This window comes from Pseudophryne corroboree, chromosome 6, assembly GCF_028390025.1.
Source record: "Pseudophryne corroboree isolate aPseCor3 chromosome 6, aPseCor3.hap2, whole genome shotgun sequence".
Classification (NCBI taxonomy): Eukaryota; Metazoa; Chordata; class Amphibia; order Anura; family Myobatrachidae; genus Pseudophryne; species Pseudophryne corroboree.
The window spans coordinates 404,437,564-404,455,538 of NC_086449.1; the positions used below are offsets into that span (position 1 = coordinate 404,437,564).

At 39.9% G+C, this 17,975-nt stretch overlaps 1 protein-coding gene across 6 annotated transcripts in view; it reads left to right on the plus strand.

The window, feature by feature from the left end:
- Positions 1-17,975, plus strand: part of CAMK1D (calcium/calmodulin dependent protein kinase ID) — a 571,288-nt gene that overhangs the window by 521,612 nt on the left and 31,701 nt on the right. For all 6 annotated transcript variants that reach the window (XM_063926882.1, XM_063926883.1, XM_063926884.1 and 3 more), the window contains 4 exons: positions 3,620-3,732; positions 6,377-6,455; positions 11,949-12,036; positions 15,754-15,886. In XM_063926882.1, the coding sequence (XP_063782952.1) occupies positions 3,620-3,732; positions 6,377-6,455; positions 11,949-12,036; positions 15,754-15,886 (413 nt within the window). The remainder of the gene's footprint in view (positions 1-3,619; positions 3,733-6,376; positions 6,456-11,948; positions 12,037-15,753; positions 15,887-17,975) is intronic.

Below are 17,975 nucleotides of genomic sequence, written 5' to 3' on the forward strand. Positions count from 1 at the left end.
CTGTGAAACACGGAGGTGGATCGCTGATGTTTTGGGGATGTGTGAGCTACAAAGGCACTGGAAACTTGGTCAAAATTGATGGCAAGATGAATGCATCATGTTATCAGAAAATACCGGAGGAAAATTTGCACTCATCAACCCGGAAGCTGCGCATGGGACGTACTTGGACGTTCCAACATGACAATGATCCAAAACACAAGGCCAAGTCGACCTGTCATTGGCTACAGCAGAATAAAGTGAAGGTTCTGGAGTGGCCATCTCTGTCTCCTGACCTCAATATCATTGAGCCACTCTGGGGAGATCTCAAACGTGCAGTTCATGCAAGACAGCCCAAGAATTTACAGGAACTGGAGGCTTTTTGCCAAGAAGAATGGGCAGCTTTATCATCTGAGAAAATAAAAAGCCTCATCCACAACTACCACAAAAGACTTCAAGCTGTCATTGATGTTAAAGGGGGCAATACACGGTATTAAGAACTGGGGTATGTAAACTTTTGATCAGGGTCATTTGGGTAGTTTCTGTTGTCATTATGATTTAAAAAGAGTAAACACAGTTGTTTGACGATAAATGGCTTCACCCAACCACTAACCATGAGTGAAAGAAAAGTTTGTGAGTTATCATTCATATTCTCTGACAAATGGCCAGAAAATCACAAATTCTGCTAGGGCATGTCTATCTATATATATATATATATATATATATATATGTGTATATATATATATATATATATATGCTGCAAGGAGTATGAGGCACTGTAGCTGGCAGAGGCTCCTGAGTTGAGCAGGTGTGATGCAGCAGTGATACATATAGATCCCAGAAGCGGGGCATTATCAGGGAATCAGACAGAAAGGGTCAGCCCCTCTATTGCCCATGCAGAAGTATGCATTGAGTGGAAGTGCAAGCTGCCAGTTGCTCCAGCCAGTACATTGAGGTGATTGGAGACATCCAGTGCCACTACCAAGAACAGGGATGGGGTGGGGGGGGCACGCACAATGGCATGCCGTCCAATGAGGATTTGGTCCAGCAAAACCCTCTCAGCATAGGGGTGTACCATATAGATGCCATGTCTCCTGTAAGGCAAGTGTTCCAGGAGACTAGCGTGTCACTTATGATTTTGTCTAATTTAAGCTTAAGTAGTGATTAAAAACACAAAAGATCCAACATTTTCCCAGAAATTATCTTTTGCCTCATTTTGAGAGCAGATTTTGGTGGAAGTAACTGAATATCAACCTGGTTCTACGCAGTACCAAAATAATTGGTACTGTTGGTTTCCTTCAAATTTGTCCTGCTTATCATTACTAGGAATGCTTCTCTGTCACAGTGCACGGTGAAGGTGCAAGATTCATCCTATTAAAAGTATAGAATAAGACCTGATCTCCATCAGCATAGAACTTTGTGGGGAGAAAATGGCGGTACCCCTTCTCTGCACTGGAAAGTTCATCACTAAAAATGCACTCTATCCACTGCCTTCTCTAATTTTCTTATTGACCTATTTTAAATCTTGCGCTTATTCTGTGCTACGGTGTTGTATTTAATGAATAGGGTACTTCTAAACTGGTGGGATGTTGGATCACTTGATGTGGCACTTTTACACAATGCAAGTTTATTGATTTCCCAGTGCTTTTTTACTATGGAAAATGCCAGACACTGCACCAACTCTGCTTTAAACCTTCCCCTTGCTGCCTTGGTCTGAGAATTAGGCTCACTCATTTGAGTGTGAATATGATTACAATTCTATATACTGTACATACATACACATTTGTTTTCCAAAGGAGTAGATTACAGTGGTATTATTTGAAAATTATTGTATGATAATATTGTATGGACATCTGGGTCTTTCATGGAGAAAAAAAATGCAATTTCTAGAATAAATAGCTGAAAACTAGCCATTGCTAAATATAAATGCCAGTTAGTAATGTGTAATAATTACCTCCAGACGCCTTTGTTTAGTTTATTGTACGTTCTGTCAAATACTCCATTGATAGCAAAATGTGTTAGTCAGAGGAGATCTTTTTCATTTATGACATTTCCTGTTATTTAGTAACAAAAGTCTGCATTATACAGATTGCTGTATTGTAATAGTGCGTCTAGATCTGGGATTGTGTTTCTGCCATTCTTTATACTACTCATTTGTAGCCGTTTGTTTTATACAGACTGATTTAACAGCCCTGCTAGCACAAATTGTTACATTTACAGAACTACTCAATAATTCACACATCAAGACGTATATGTCTAAAGGGAAGTCTTTGCATTTTGGAGTTTGGTAAATTTGCATTTACAGTAAGCAGCAGCCATAGGTTACTATTGGGGCTGCATTTGGGATTGCAAATGGGGAATCGCAGAAGATATCTCATATCTGCTGCTGTCCCTTGTAGATACTTACAGGGAATACTTACTGTTTGAGGGTACACCAGTTTTCAGGGAATATCACACAAATATTACTTGATAAATAAGCTCTATGTACTGTATGTTTCAGGTAATTTAATTGTTGTCCCTTGCAGAAATGGACCTTTCTAGTATTGCCTAGATATGACTAGTTGCTGATTGAGTGGCACTGTGTAAAACATGCTGTCTATGACATATTATCTGTCTTTCTTTGCATCCAATTGGAGTAAAAAAAAAAAAAATCTAATTATTAAGTTGTCTGTGGCAGGGTTACAGAATTTGATGGCAGATGAGAACCTTGTGACCCATCTAGTCTGCCCCTTTCTTAATCATATTGTTACCTCAGACGATATTTAATCCTTATTTCTTTGTAAGGATATCCTTATGTCTATTCCATACATGTTTAAATTGCTCTACTGTCTTAACCTCTACCACCTCTGATGGGAGGCTATTCTACTTGTCCACTACCCTTTCTGTGAAGTAATTTTTCCTCAAGTTTCCTCTGAACCTATCTCCCTCCAGTCTCCATGCATGTCCTCATGCTCTAATACTTCTCTTCGTTTGAAGAATAAGAATGTCTCCCTGCTATACCTTGTTAAAACCCTTAAAATGTTTGAAATTTCTATCATCTCCCCCTTTCCCTTCTCAGTTCCAGACTATACATGTTAAGATCTTTTAGACTTTCTGGGCATGTTTTGTGATGTAGGCTATGCACCATTTTAGTTGCCCTTTGTACAGTCTCTAATGTATTAATATCCTTCTGAAGATATGGCCTCCAGAATTGAACACCATATTCTAGATAAGGCAGCACCAATGACTTATACAGTGGCATTATTAATACTTCTTTCTTTCTGCTCATGATTAATCTAATTACCATTAGTGTGCATGCTACCTTTGCCCTGATTCATCCTTTGGCACACACCTGGTAGATAGCTATGCATCATAGCTGAGAATAAAATATAGTATATAGACCTCTAATTATTGTGCATAGATACGTCTTCTGCTCAGTGTTATAAACGTCCCACTGCTACCCTGCTGATTACATAAATGTAGTTCATTCTGCAGGTCTGAGCACGAGCCCCTGAACTGTTCATTATCTTAATGGCACTGATCATTATGCTGATACAGATTGAATTTGGTATAATTTAGCTTTTACACTATGGCATCTATAATATTACAGGTGTCATGTTTAAGGACATGTACTATAAATAATTATATATATCTTTTCTTTCAGACTTTGTGGTTATCCACCTTTCTATGATGAAAATGATTCCAAATTGTTTGAACAGATTCTGAAGGCAGATTATGAATTTGATTCTCCTTACTGGGATGATATCTCAGATTCTGGTATGTACATTGCTTACAAGTCAGCCATAGAGAACCGAGGATATTGCAGTGCTAATGAGTGTCCGTTACAGTGCTTTCTGGATTTCACTGACAGGTCTTTAGTTTCTTCATGTAGAATCAGAAATGTGATTTAATAGCCCTGATGATATGTGTCATTACACAATAGCTGGCATTACCCTATAGAAGCCTAAGGGCTTCTTTTCTCACTGCGCGGTGAGAGGGATCCGATCGGATCCCTCCCAGCTTCCCCCGTGCTTGCCGCATTACTCTGCGCATGCACAGACGAACTCCAGAGGGCGATACTCAAGCAAAGAACTGCTCTTACCGGAAGAGCTGCCCTTTGCAGTACCCATCACAAATGTTAGTGCATATGCAATTAGTACCACTGCGATGCCAATGCGATGTGTGGCGGAATGTATTCTTTGTCCTTTTACATCTTTGCGCCGAGCGCTACAAGTCGCGTTATACATAACGCGTGAGTGCCATGTGATTCTGTAGCTCCGAGCGTCATTTTATGCATCTTTTTTTTTTCTGTGAAAATGCATCTTAGACATAAAGTAATGTAAAAGGACACACAAGCAGCTTCTGCTGATTAAAATTATATGCAGCATGCCTATATTCTATGTGTGACTGCGACTGTATTTGCATACAAAATGCTATGCTACAGTGTTTTCATGGAAAATACTGTAACGTGGCATTTCAGATGCAGATAGAGCCGCAATTACACATAGAATATAGGCATGCCGCATATCAATTTTAATCAGCAGATGCTTCTTGTGCATCCTTTTACATTACGTTGCATCTAAGATGCATTTTTGCGGAAAAACCACTAAAAAAGACGCTTGGCGCTACAGAGTCCAGCCACAGCATGGCGCGACTTCAAGGGTTGTTTAGCGTGACTGCAGCAAGGATGTAAGAGGACACATCTGTACTATACACCTGGGAATGTGGGTTAAAATGCGTGAAACAAATATTTGCCTTCATCTCCCCTGAAAATGAATATACTTTTTATAGATTAAGTTTTAATGTCTTCTCTTTAACAAATACATTGCTAGTATCACAGTAGCTGCTGACTCTTGTGTAACCTATTTTAATTCATGCATTTATTAAGAGATGGTGTGAACAAGCCCTCAAATATTTTTTTCAGTAGCAGCCACATTGATTTAATGTATTAAAAACATGATTATGATCACATTTAATCTACTACTGTATATAAAATAAATATAATCTGTGGAAAAGGATAAATACTACAGCAGGCATTCCCAACCGCGGTCCTCAAGGCACACCAACAGTGCAGGTTTTAGTGATATCCAGGCTTCAGCACAGATGGTTAAATCAAAATAACTGAGGTACTAATTCAGTCACCTGTGTTCAAGCCTGGAGATCACTAAAACCAGGACTGTTAGTGTGCCTTGAGGACCGAGGTTGGGAATGCCTGTACTACAGTATGGTGCCTGTTGGGGTTATTTACTTAGATGGAGCAAATGTGCAGTAACACATTGCAATCAGTTGGCAACTTCAATTCATAAACAGACTATTGAAGCAAATTCTGGATCTGTTGTTGTAGGTTACTATTATGGGTTATATTCAATTAAGGTCGAAAAGACGTCAGTTTTCGACTTTTTCAGGTAGGAAGGGGTTCTGACCTATTCAGTCCCGAGCATTTTTATTCGACAAGTCGGGGAATTCGATTTGTCGAATAGTATGTGAATTGGCGGTATAGCTGCCGTTTTGACTACTTCTGAGGGAAACGGGGCCAAATTCAACAGGTTTTGGCCCCATTTCCGACCATCTCAGTTAGACTTAAAAAAAAATTGACCAGAGATGAGGGACCTGAGAGGAGGAGAAGGAGAGACGCGGGCAGACGGTGGACAGCAGCGCTACAGCACAGAGCTGCAGGAGGATGTGTCATAGCCGCCACTCACGGCAGCATCCACCCGGCTCCAGAAAGTGAGCTTGCTAGAGCCGGGTGGGCGCTGCTGAGAGGTCTGACGGCTGTGCCACATCCTCCTGCAGCGCTGCTGTCCCCTGTCTGCCCGCGGCTCTTCCCCCTCTCCGGTCCCTCATCTCAATTCGACTTTTTTAAAGTCCAATTGAGATGGGCATTGAATAGCCCTTGTCGGATCCATTCCGACAAATGCATGTCGGAATGGATCTGACCTTAATTGAATATACCCCCATGTCTGTTACTATGGGATACTGTTGTATATGTTGCAGTGGGTTACTGGGGCACTGCACACTTGCATTTTTTAAACTCTTTAGTAAATCACTCTGTGTGCATCAGTTTTTTGTGTTCTCATTGGTTTTGGCTCTATGCCAGATGGAGATCTGCAATGTTACTGAATGCTCACATGGTCACTAGTTAAACAGTCACAAACAGTCATGTACTGAATTAATAACTTGAAAAAAAGTGTTGCTCTTGCAGAATAACAAGGCCAGTGATAATTTGAACATCAGCCCAATGATTACTTAACATATTACTCACAATTCATAGTTTACCTTAACATTTCGTCTGCAAATAAACTCCCTGGAAAGTTGTACATTCCTGAATGTGGATTACAAATAAGGAGAACAGCTGCCTTATATCATAAAGCTGACAGTAGTTTCGACTCCATATAAACTGTCATTTATTTTTTTCCGACAGCTAAAGACTTTATCAGTCACTTGATGGAAAAGGATCCCAGCAAGAGATATACCTGTGAACAGGCCCTGCGGCACCCATGGTAAATACTTCTACACTAAGGGCTCATTCACACAGGGGCACATGTACAGTTGGACTTAAGTCCTTTTTTTGTGCGTACAATGCACTTATTCACACTACGCACCAAAGATACATAGAGTATGTCAATATACATATTCACCCCATCTTAAAATTTCAACTTCTTACACTATGGGAGGAATTCAATTGCGGGTGAAGGGGTTGAATTGAGTAGCCCATCTCACACCCTTTGCCCGATCGATTCACACCAGGATTTCCATAAAAGTGTTCGCTACCCTATAGGGCAGCAAACACTTTTGTGCAAGATCCCACTGCTGTAAATTTGTCTGGGCAAGCTCATCGCCACCAATTGAATCCCCCCTACCCACTTAGAAAGATGTTGACTGAGGCATGCCTGAGTACAGTAAGGGATTAGTCACATAATTAGGACACAAGAGGAGATAGAGAGCATCCAGAGTTATGCCTGTTAGCAGACAGATCTCTTGCGGGTGCTTGATCCCTGGTGCAAAGAACTAGGCTTTGCTGATAATGAAAAAATAAATAAAAAATTGAAAACCTGTATGCTTATATGCTATACTAGACACAAACCCTGTCTGCTCAGCAAGGGGCTGATTGCCCTCAGGAGATGTGCCCACAAAAACTTTGGAATTGTGACCTTGTAGATGGGTGGTGTAGTCACATTGCAGATTGCCATGTCCTGATAAGGGTTTGTCTAGCTCTTACAAAGCACTGAGTTGCCCCCCAGCCCCCTCCCTTCCTCTAAGCACACCCATGGAATACAGGCTGTGAAGAGGTACTCGCCAATGGGGCACACCACTTAACTACCCTGTAATCTGGACAAAAGCACTGTACTTCAAATCTGACTGTACTTCTAGATCAAGACAGCTGGGACTGAGAGGTACGGATAACAAATGTCTTCATGTGTATTTCGTATTAGTCTTGTTAAATGTCTGAATACACAAAGAAACAACTTGTACTCTACAAATCTATCCTCATCACAAAAAGCCATTCTCAGCATGCCTGGTCCCATGTGAGTGTGCAATATATAATATATATAATATTTCCCAGTAGTATGGCACAACCCTTAATACATATACTTGGCTGGTTGCCTGCTTAAAGTCACAACATATTATCCATCTGAAGCAGCATTTTCATTAGGATGTCCTAATGAAAATGTCGTGGAAATAAAGGTGGTATTGAAACGTTTTACCTGATATTGCTCACTGGATTGGAATTATGTATGCGTGGAGTGCGGCTGCAGATGGGTTTTATATATATATATATATATATATATATATATATATAGCAATAGATTCCAACAAGCAGCGGCACTTAGAGACAGCAATATAAAAAAAATGCTGAAAATAATGTTTAATACATCAAAAGGCCAATGTTTCGGGGCTGTGGCGCCCCTTTGTCAAGGTGAGCCGGACATGAAAGGGACGCCACAGCCCCGAAGCGTTGGCCTTTTCTGTGATGTATTAAACACGCTTTTCAGTAATTTTTGATAACACAGTCTCCCGAGTGCCGCTGCTTGTTGGAATCTATTGCAGTATCAGTACTATTTCCAGATGGCACCGGGGCAAACTAACAGATGAAAAGGGTGAGTGCCGATCCAATTGCCTTTTATATATATATATATATATATATATATATATATATATATATATATATATATATATATATATACTAAAACAAACCGAAAACTTACTGAATGTTCCCGGTCTGATAAGCTTACACAAATTGTATAAAAAGGGATTTGCAGAAACTCTTTGTAAAATTATAAAAAAAAATTGTTTATTAAAGGTATTTAATTTACCATAACAATAATAACTAATGTCCAATCCTATTTCTGGTTTTATATTTATGTCCATAGTTTAGTACATACAGTAGTATAGATACCTATAATAGGTATTGGTGGTGGTGTACTGGGTTTTCTTTATAAATAGTGGAAGATGCTGCAGAAAACACCAGTCCTAGGCCACATTAATGCATCTCCTGACAACCAGTGGGATAATCGCTAGTTGGGTTATATTTCATTGGCAAAGGCTCCCCCACGCTTATGCATGAGGGAGAATCTTTTAACCACTTAACTGACGATTTATTTCCCCGAAAACCGCTCCGAAATTGTTTTTTTTTATGAGTGAATTAAGTGAAGAACATGACTTTAACCCTATCCCAAATGATTTTAGTTAAAAAAAAAAAAAAAATTGTATTTAAAAAAAAAAAAAAATTATTCAAACCTCGAAACATCGATCGGGAACATTGCGACCATCGGAACATCGTGACTATCATTTTGAAAGCCAGGACAGGTTTGCAGGTCCCTCTGACACCAGCAGCGGAGGGAAGTTTATCTTCCCTGCCGCTGCTAACACTCTCTATCTAACTGGTCGCATCTCGTGCGACCGGGTCAGATAGAGCACTTGCAGGCATGGTCGCATCTGATGCGACCATGCCAGGCAAGTGGTTAAAAAAAAAAATATGTTTGTACTTTTTCTAATTTGGTAATATCATCTCAGTAACACTTAGCTGCCTCAGTGGTGATTTTTACCTAATACATAATAATAAACAGATTACTAGGAAGCTATTTTTTTTACTAACACTAAATGACCGTTATCGAGCTGATTACTCAAGCTTTAATAAATAGACTTCTTAGTGTTATATTTGTAGTATTACCATCCTGTAAAAGACTAGGCAAATTAACATGCTGGGTTGGGTGACTCAAAATAAATAGTATTTATTAATATTTTATCTAATCCTGAAAGCAGTGGTAGGAAAGTGCGCAAACCGACTCCGGGTTCTGGCGGCTGTCTGATAATTATCATGTGAATGCTAATATTTTACTGCAATAAGTAATGGCTTTCCACAGTACTGATTATATGAGACTGTATGACATTCAGCCGCCCTCAGTCAAGATACAGTACTGAATGGATCCCCGCAATAATATTTCTATGATGAAATCTCACATTATTAAAAACCTAATACCATTAAACATACAAAAATATATTATAAGAGAATAAAAGTGAACTCTTCTAGCCCCAAAATATTTGGCATGTGCTAAAAACAAAAGCACAGATTGGTTGGCTCTAGATTCTGCTCGCTGCGCTAGGTAATAGGATGCAGCCGGTAGTTACCAATACTCACCTAACGAGAACAACTGCCACTGTAAGTAAGGTTCTGCCTGAGAAATAATTGACTCCGCATAAACTTGCTTGATAAATTGCCCTAACCTGTGATAGTTGAGTTGAGTTTATTGTCATTAAATATTTAACATGTGAACAATCAATTAAATTTCGATGTAAGCAAGTACAGATACAAATACCACAGAAATATAAATACAATAAAAGAACAATACCATGGAATACCATAAAAGAACCATAAGAAGACAAGTGAACACGTGGACAGGTACAACAGTCCTATTAACATTTCAAACCATTAAGCATAGTAATTGCCTTAGGAAAGAAGCTGTCTTTCAGCCGGCTGGTCTTACACAGTAGCGCTCCTTTACCCATGGAAAACGTGGCAAGTACAGTATCACTGTTTGATCAATAGAGCCTAGGCATCCATTTCTAATATGTAGTGCATGTTAATCCAAATATTGCATGTTATAAACACTATAGGATTTTTATTAAATGTACTGTAGTTAAAGTATACACTAATATGAAATAAAATAAATGAAAATAATTACAAATGGCATTCTGTGTTCAGATTTGAGTGAAAAATAAAAAAATCTGGTATTTTTTTCTGAACATAACATTTCATAGAGAAATAAACATGCCTATTCAAATACATGATATTCATTACATGTGTTGATGAGTGTATTTTGTAAGTGCAAGCGATTTGAAAAATGATACATCTGTTTCACAGGGGTATATTTATGGAATAATAACAGTTCATGTGTATGGGTTTGTGATATTTTGTACATAAATTATGTCCATGTCATATTGTGTTGGAAGATAAACAGATCATTACAGTAATTGTAGTAGTAAAAATTTGACAGCAAAGCAGTTAACAAATAACATATCCTTGTAACACACTCACAGTATTGATGTCTTCAACAGTGCATTTATTCAGTGGTGGTTCTTTCCTCTCTTTCCCCACTCTCTAGCCTCCATCTCCTTTACAGGCTACAGAGCATTGCGGTAGTACTGTACAGCAAGGATGACAGTAGTTTCAATTCTGTTGATACTGTATACAGGCTACAGGGATAGGATAGGGCAAACCAATAGGAAGCCATTAGCCTGTGACATTTTTGACTGGTTAACACTTTTTCTTCTTCAGAGTCCATGGTCTCCGCAGGGTTAACACTGGGATATGCTAACTAATCGACTAAAGAGTGACCCATTTAAAAAAAAAAAAATGAACCCTCTCTGAAAAATGACTTGCATGCAGTTATTGGGGATCAATAAGGGGACGGAATATGTTAAAACTTAATGAGATCTTGGTTATCGCACAAGACCCCAAAGGCCGGCCGTGGCAGAGTATGCTTTACCATTCCTACTCACTGATCAGATAATTACAATATAAAACTGGTATCATAGTTAGATCAGCATTTAAAAATGTACTTTTGTGCTAAGACTCTACCTAGTTTATGTGAAGGTATATTATAACAAATTGCATATTTCAGCATTTAATGACTTTTAATACCATGGGCTGGATGTAATGGAGTGCGAGACGGCCGGAGCGCTGAGATTCCACCCAAACTCTTATATTTTTTTTAAAGCAGCAAACCTTTAAAAGGAAAATCCAGGTTGGTTTGGCTTGTAATTGTTCGCTGCTTTAACAAAACATATGAGCTCGCCCGGAATCTCGGAGCTCCGGCCGTCTCGCACTGCATTACATCCAGACCATATGTTTGAAAGTCCTATATTACTGTCCTGGCCAAGCATATACTGTATATCCATACCTTCCTAGATTTTAAAATCTTAAAGCGAAACAAATTGTAAATTGTTGCACGTTATCATGTTTTGAAGACATGCTTACAGCTGCTACACAATAGTCTGGATCTTGTTAGGACTCTTCCAGTTCTAGTACTTTCTGATTGGCCATGGCTTTGCTAGAAAGTGGGAGTTGTATGGACGGAATAGGTGCAGTTCATGTTGTGGCTTATTTTGTCACCGGTTTGCCTTTTATAAATGTTGAGAGGTGTTTTTGGTATAAATATAAAACTTGCTATTAATAGCTACATTTAAGAAAAAAAAATGACAGAAGGTACTAAAAAGCACTATAGATATGACAGTATAATTGTACAGACACTTATTAGAGCCAAATAAGTTTGGAAGTAAAAAGAAAAATAGACCAGGATTACTTGTGTTATGCTAATATAGCACACCCAGCACTATATATCTTAGATGTATTATGAAATACCGATCACCACAATATGTAATTGGAACAAATTATCACGTGTTTCAGAATTATTAGCCAATCTCTAGTTATGCAACTTTAAAGTAAATCATGGCTGTACAAATTACATTTCTGTATTTGAATTATTTTCCAGGATTGCCGGAGATACAGCTCTGTGCAAAAATATACACGAATCTGTCAGTGCACAAATCCGTAAAAACTTTGCAAAAAGCAAATGGAGGGTAAGTTCTTACTCAGTGTCTTTTGATCATCGCATTTCTAATTGCTGCAGATGTATTCATTTGGCGATCCACTTCTGGCTGCACCCCACTCTCTTGCTCAGATGCCCCCTTCTTTGCTTCCTACCTTGGAGTATGTGGGAGTGCTGCACAAGCCCAGTGCCACACTGCCACTCTCAGCCCGTTACCAAGATTGAAGAACAGCAGCCAGTAACTGCCAAGTGATGGTGCGTCATAGTGGGGGCGCTGTTATAAGCAGTGTCATAAAAAGCTTTACACACACACACACACACACACACACACTTATCACTTGGAATAAAGAGTCCTGACGTCCCTACACTCTCATAGTTATATGAAGCGATAAATGGGTAATAAAAACTGAGCAGTATTTCGGGAGAAAAAATGAAGTTGTGCTTTTACGGCACAGTGCACGTCTGAGGATTATTCTATGTCTTCACACAGGCACAAGTCTTGTTTGCTGAAGTATTTTCTGAATGCGTGTAGTGTGCATCATACACCTTGATGTGTGGCATGAGGATGAGTTGGGGCCCGGTGCTCCCTGAACTGGTGGGGCTGGGCTGCTTTGGGGTAGCAAACTGTAATATTTCATTTAGCACTTTTTTTTTTTTTTTTTTTAACACTTTCATATAATTTTCTACTATTGCCACTTTTTAAAATTACACTTTTCACATGTGTATCATCTTTTAGATATAGCTTCTGCTTCCTAATATTCACTAACACTTTAGCATCTCACTGGTGTGCTGCCCTTGGGTGTCTGGCCCTTGCCGGTTTATGTGGTTCTGCGCCCCGGACTTGGACTTTGTTAGGTACTCCCAGTACTCAGAGACACCTTGAAGTTACCCTAAGGGCTTACCATATCTTTGCAAATATATGCAACTGAGATCTCTGAATTATCTACCACCATGTAGTTTTCAAATCCTATTGCTGATGTCATCCCATATACTAGTGTTTATTGTTTCTTGTTCAGAATAACCCCTCCCTTTCATGCACCTGGATGACATTACTAATTGGATTGAGCAGTTACCAAATGTCTTGTGTAGCATCCATGATTGCAGTACAGAACCAAAAATGCTTCTAAGTTGCGCTTTGTGAATGACCTCCTATCAGTTTCTGCAGACCTGTGTAATTATATTGGAGAGTATTAGATTAGTTTATTTCTGTACAACTTTGCGTAGGACTTGCTTCAGCCCCGAACGTCAATATAAACCTTGTATCACTATAGGTCACTGACATATTATAGAGCTGTTTTCTATGCTGCACAACTCCTAACCCCATAATGCAGATATTACACTTGTGTAGCGATACATTTTTAAGCTTCAAATTATTGTTTACTTTTCCTGACTTGGGTGTGTTACATGCTGCTACATTGGATGATTGGTCTTTGCTAGTTCACCATGATAGTGTGGAGCCCTTATTGGATGTATGGGGCAAATCAGAGATTCATAGCAACATATTACATCTGTGAGAGAATATAACAAAAAATAAATTACTTCAGTGGTTAAATATTGAATTGTGCTGTGTTGCTAAGCAACCTTCACGAAAACCGGCTTTATTAATAATGCTGCACTTTCAGCATACTTGCCTACTCTCCTGGAATGGCCAGGAGGCTCCCGAAAATCGAGTGAAGTTGCCAGCCCCTGGAAAAGTAGGTAAATCTTCCAGATCTGCCACCACCCAGCCACCCACTTATGGAGTAAAGTAAATCAGACCGGGTCGCTGATGAAGCAATTTGCGCTGAATTGCGTTATCATATCCATGTCCCCCCGCTGTACAACGCCAGTAATATCGGCATTGCATAGCGGGAGGGGGGCGTGGCTTTGCAGTGCTGATCTGGCTGCTCCCTCCCGCAGATGGCAGACAAAGTCGGCAACCATGACTTTCAGTGGCACAGATAGATACAATTGAGTTACCAATGTGTCCTCATACATCTTTGCTGCAGTCACAGCAAATAGCCCTTCTTGGCACGCAAGGTCACCCGAGAATCTTCTAGCAACAGGTGTCTCTTTTGCTTCTTTATTGCCAAAAATGTGCATTAGTCACAATGTAATGCAACTAGGACAAAAGAGGAGACTGTGCTGATTAATTTTATATATAACACTTGTATATCTGGGTGTGACTGAGTCCCTGAATCTGTACATGTTGTGCTACAATGTAGCAGCCACACACAGTATACAACTGTTATACATCAAATTAATCTGGCATCCAATTACCTGCAATCATTGTGGTAGATGTATTGACCCGTAGAAGGCATAAGGAAGTGATAAACTAGTGATAAAGCAGTGTTAAGTGCAAGGTGATAATGCACCAGACAATCAGCTCCTAACTGTTAATTTACATATGGGAGCTGATTGGCTGGTGTGTTTATCACCTTGTATTTATTACTGGTTTATCACTTCCTTATGCCTTCTTCAGGTTAATACATCTGCCCCATTGATTGTTCATGCTAGACTGTTTTAGCCATGCCCGATTTTTAAAGGGCAAAATGCGCCCTGCCCCTTTAGCGGCACCCTACAAAAACAGCTTCCTGCTGTAGCCACGTGCATGGCATCTCTTCACATTAAAGTGGGAGTTTGTGGGAAGGCCAGCACTCCATAAGTGCTGGCCATGCGCGCATTAATGACGCTGCGCGTCTGGGGCATGCCCCCATTAGTGACGTAGAGGGGGCCGCACAGCACATCTTTTTGGGCATGCGCTCAACATACTACCCATGCACGTCTGTGCCTTGCCTGGAATGGTTCCTGGTGGGAACACTATGAGGTGCTTGTTGACCTCATCCTTGTTTTAGAGCAGGGATGGGGAACCTTTGGCCCTCCAGCTGTTGTTGAACTACACATCCCAGCATGCCCTGCAACAGTTTTAGCATGGCCAAATAGCAAAACTGTAGCAAGGCATGCTGGTATGTATAGTTCAACAACAGCTGGAGGGGCCGAAGGTTTCCTATCCCTGTTTTAGAGGAACACTTCTAATTGATATATAAAAAGAAAAAAACTTTTATTGTGCATTAACAGACATTCACAAACAGACTACATTCAAGTATTTAGTATATACAGTACCTCCATATGCATTCCAAATCACATAAGTATCCATTGAAATGTAATATATTTAACAGCATAAAAGACACTGGCCCTCATATAGCATGGATCCTGCTCAGGGCCCATCCTGTGCATGTGCAGAGCAGGTCGATGTTTCCAGAAACGGGAGCATGTCGCCCCATTTTCCGGGAGTGGGGAGGCCAAGGTCTGCATCTCAGATGCAGATTTCTTGGCCTCGCAAGGCCTCCTGCGACAGCCAACCTGCTGGCAGTCTGCGGAGAACATCACGATCATCGGTCGCAATGTTGATCCTAGTGCAACGCGGTCGCATCGCTAGAAACGCAAATGCACAAAGGAGGTATTTAACGCCTCCTACTGCATTGGCCTTAGTATGGATTGCAGTTTCAAAGCTTCCTGCGAGCAGCTGTACAAATGCTATCCATGCTGAATGAGGGCCTGAGTTAACAGTTAGAGGTGTTTCAGTTTGGAGGTATCTAGATGATTATTTTTATTGTATGTTATTTTTGACAGTGTGCTGTTATTATGGTTTTACAGGAACAATCTTGCCTGTTTACCAATGTTCAATGAAGCAGTTAAGCGTCTGTAAGACTTTATCATCTGTTTACCAAATAAACTTCACTGACATGTAAGCGCTGTCTTCTTCTAGCAAGCATTTAATGCTACTGCAGTAGTGAGACACATGAGAAAATTGCACCTTGGGAGCAGCCAGGACAGTTCAAGTATGTCCAGTGGTCACAGCCCTGCGAGTCCTCTTCCAGATGCAACAAGTCATAAAGAATGTAAGTATACTTTTTCCTCGATGGTTACCTCAGTGTTCACTAGATTTGTTGTCATGCTATATTACAATTGTGTCTAATAATTAATTTATATAGCAGCAGTAATTATTACATGTGGGGTCTGTTTACTAATATGCACCGATAGGAAGCTGCTTCACCAGACCAGCGTGGAGGCATATATACATATTTGCCAATTTATGCATGCGAAGTGGTCTGGAAACCTGAACTTGGGATTTCAGTGCCAGTTTTTAAGAAAATTTAAAAAAATTCATAATGTATTCTAGAAGTATTGTATGCATTTGGGAAATATGCACCAAAGACAGGTATATAAAATGAATTGGGCGTTTTATACATTTGCCTCATTCAGTGAACAATTGTTCTAAACTTACCTGAAGTGAAGAAATTCCTGCCATGAATAACAAGTTCAGTGTAAGTAACCATATAAAGCATCTGCCACCTGTGCGTCATGTGCTAAGGATGCTTGTAAAAGGAGGCAGAAGGTTAGTATCAGAAACACCCTGAAATACTTTGGATTCCTTTCACCATTCTTCTGGATTTACACACAATTGTAGTGGAGAGCCTTGGGGAGATGTTTTCTAAACCATAGGTTCTCAAACTCGGTCCTCAGGACCCTACACAGTTCATGTTTTCCAGGTCTCATCACAGAATCACAAGTAAAATAATTATCTCCACCTGGAGATCTTTTAAACTGTCAGTGAGTAATGAGTATACCTGTGCATCTGCTGGGTTATCTGCAAAATGGGAACTGTTTGGGGTCCTGAGGACTGAGTTTAAGAACCACTGTACTAAACTTTAGTTTGAAAACCACCACATATTAGATGCAAAACATTTGGACCGGACAGACAACACATGAGGAGCACCCAACACAAAATTAGTTAAAGTTCAGCTTTTTTTTTTTTTTCTATAGAGGTATGGGGGTATGCTTGATTTATTTCAGATTGGGGCATGATTTTTTTTTCATTATAGACAAGAGTCATGTATTGTTCAATACAGCCCTTGGTTATAACTTGTTCTTTGCAGACCATGGTCATCACTTCTTCATTGCAGACTTGGGGAGTGGCTTGGTCACTGTACATCGGGGGCATGGCCTGGTCACTGCACATCGGGGTGTGGCTTGGTCACTGCAGACTCATTCAATTCAGATAATGGGGGCAAGAATTAATTACTTCAGATAGGGGCAATAGTTGTTTCTTGTAGTGCACACATAGAGGCGTGAATTAATTTCAAGCGCCGACTGTTAAGATAATGATTGGTGTATCCCCAGCTACCAACAAGCCACCCCTCACAGCACACAGACACATTCCTCCCACCACCAACACTCCAACCTCAGTAAGACCCAGAGACACATCTAACACCAGCAGCACCCAGAGATAAACCTGATCAACATTTCAACCTCAACAGTACCCAGAGTTACTCACCTCAACAGCACCAAGAGACACACTCCCCGCTACTACCAACACCCCACCTTCACCAGCATCCAGAGATGCACTCTAGTGTATACACCTTGACAAAGGGGTATTAAGGCCTCAAAACGTCAGATCAGACATACTATTATGTACTTTGTCAATACACTTTTCATTTGATTGAAGACCATCTGAGTGCTGCCGATTTTTTTCCCTCTATACTTACCTATACAGAGGGCACCAGTGGCAGTCATCTATCAGGTGGAGTGTTAGACCAAAGCAATATACAGTGTGTATGTATGTATGTATTTATATATATATATATATATATATATATACACAGATCTCTAGAGAGAGAGAGACAAAGGAGTATATTTGCTGAGTGCGGGTTTTTAGAAGTTGGAATTTTAGCTTGTACCATTTGGAAGGTGCTATATATGTGTGTATATATATATATATATATATATATATATCCAAAAAAGTACAGGCACTCACCACTTCCTTGATGATGAAAAATTTATTGGTATATCTCACATAGAGACAGTCAACAGCATGTCAGCAAAAGATGTCGACGTTTCGGCTCCATCTGAGCCTTTTTCAAGACAGATAAAATTACATCAGGTTCATACCCAGCAGCCCATAACACACATCAAACCCTGGAGCACTTT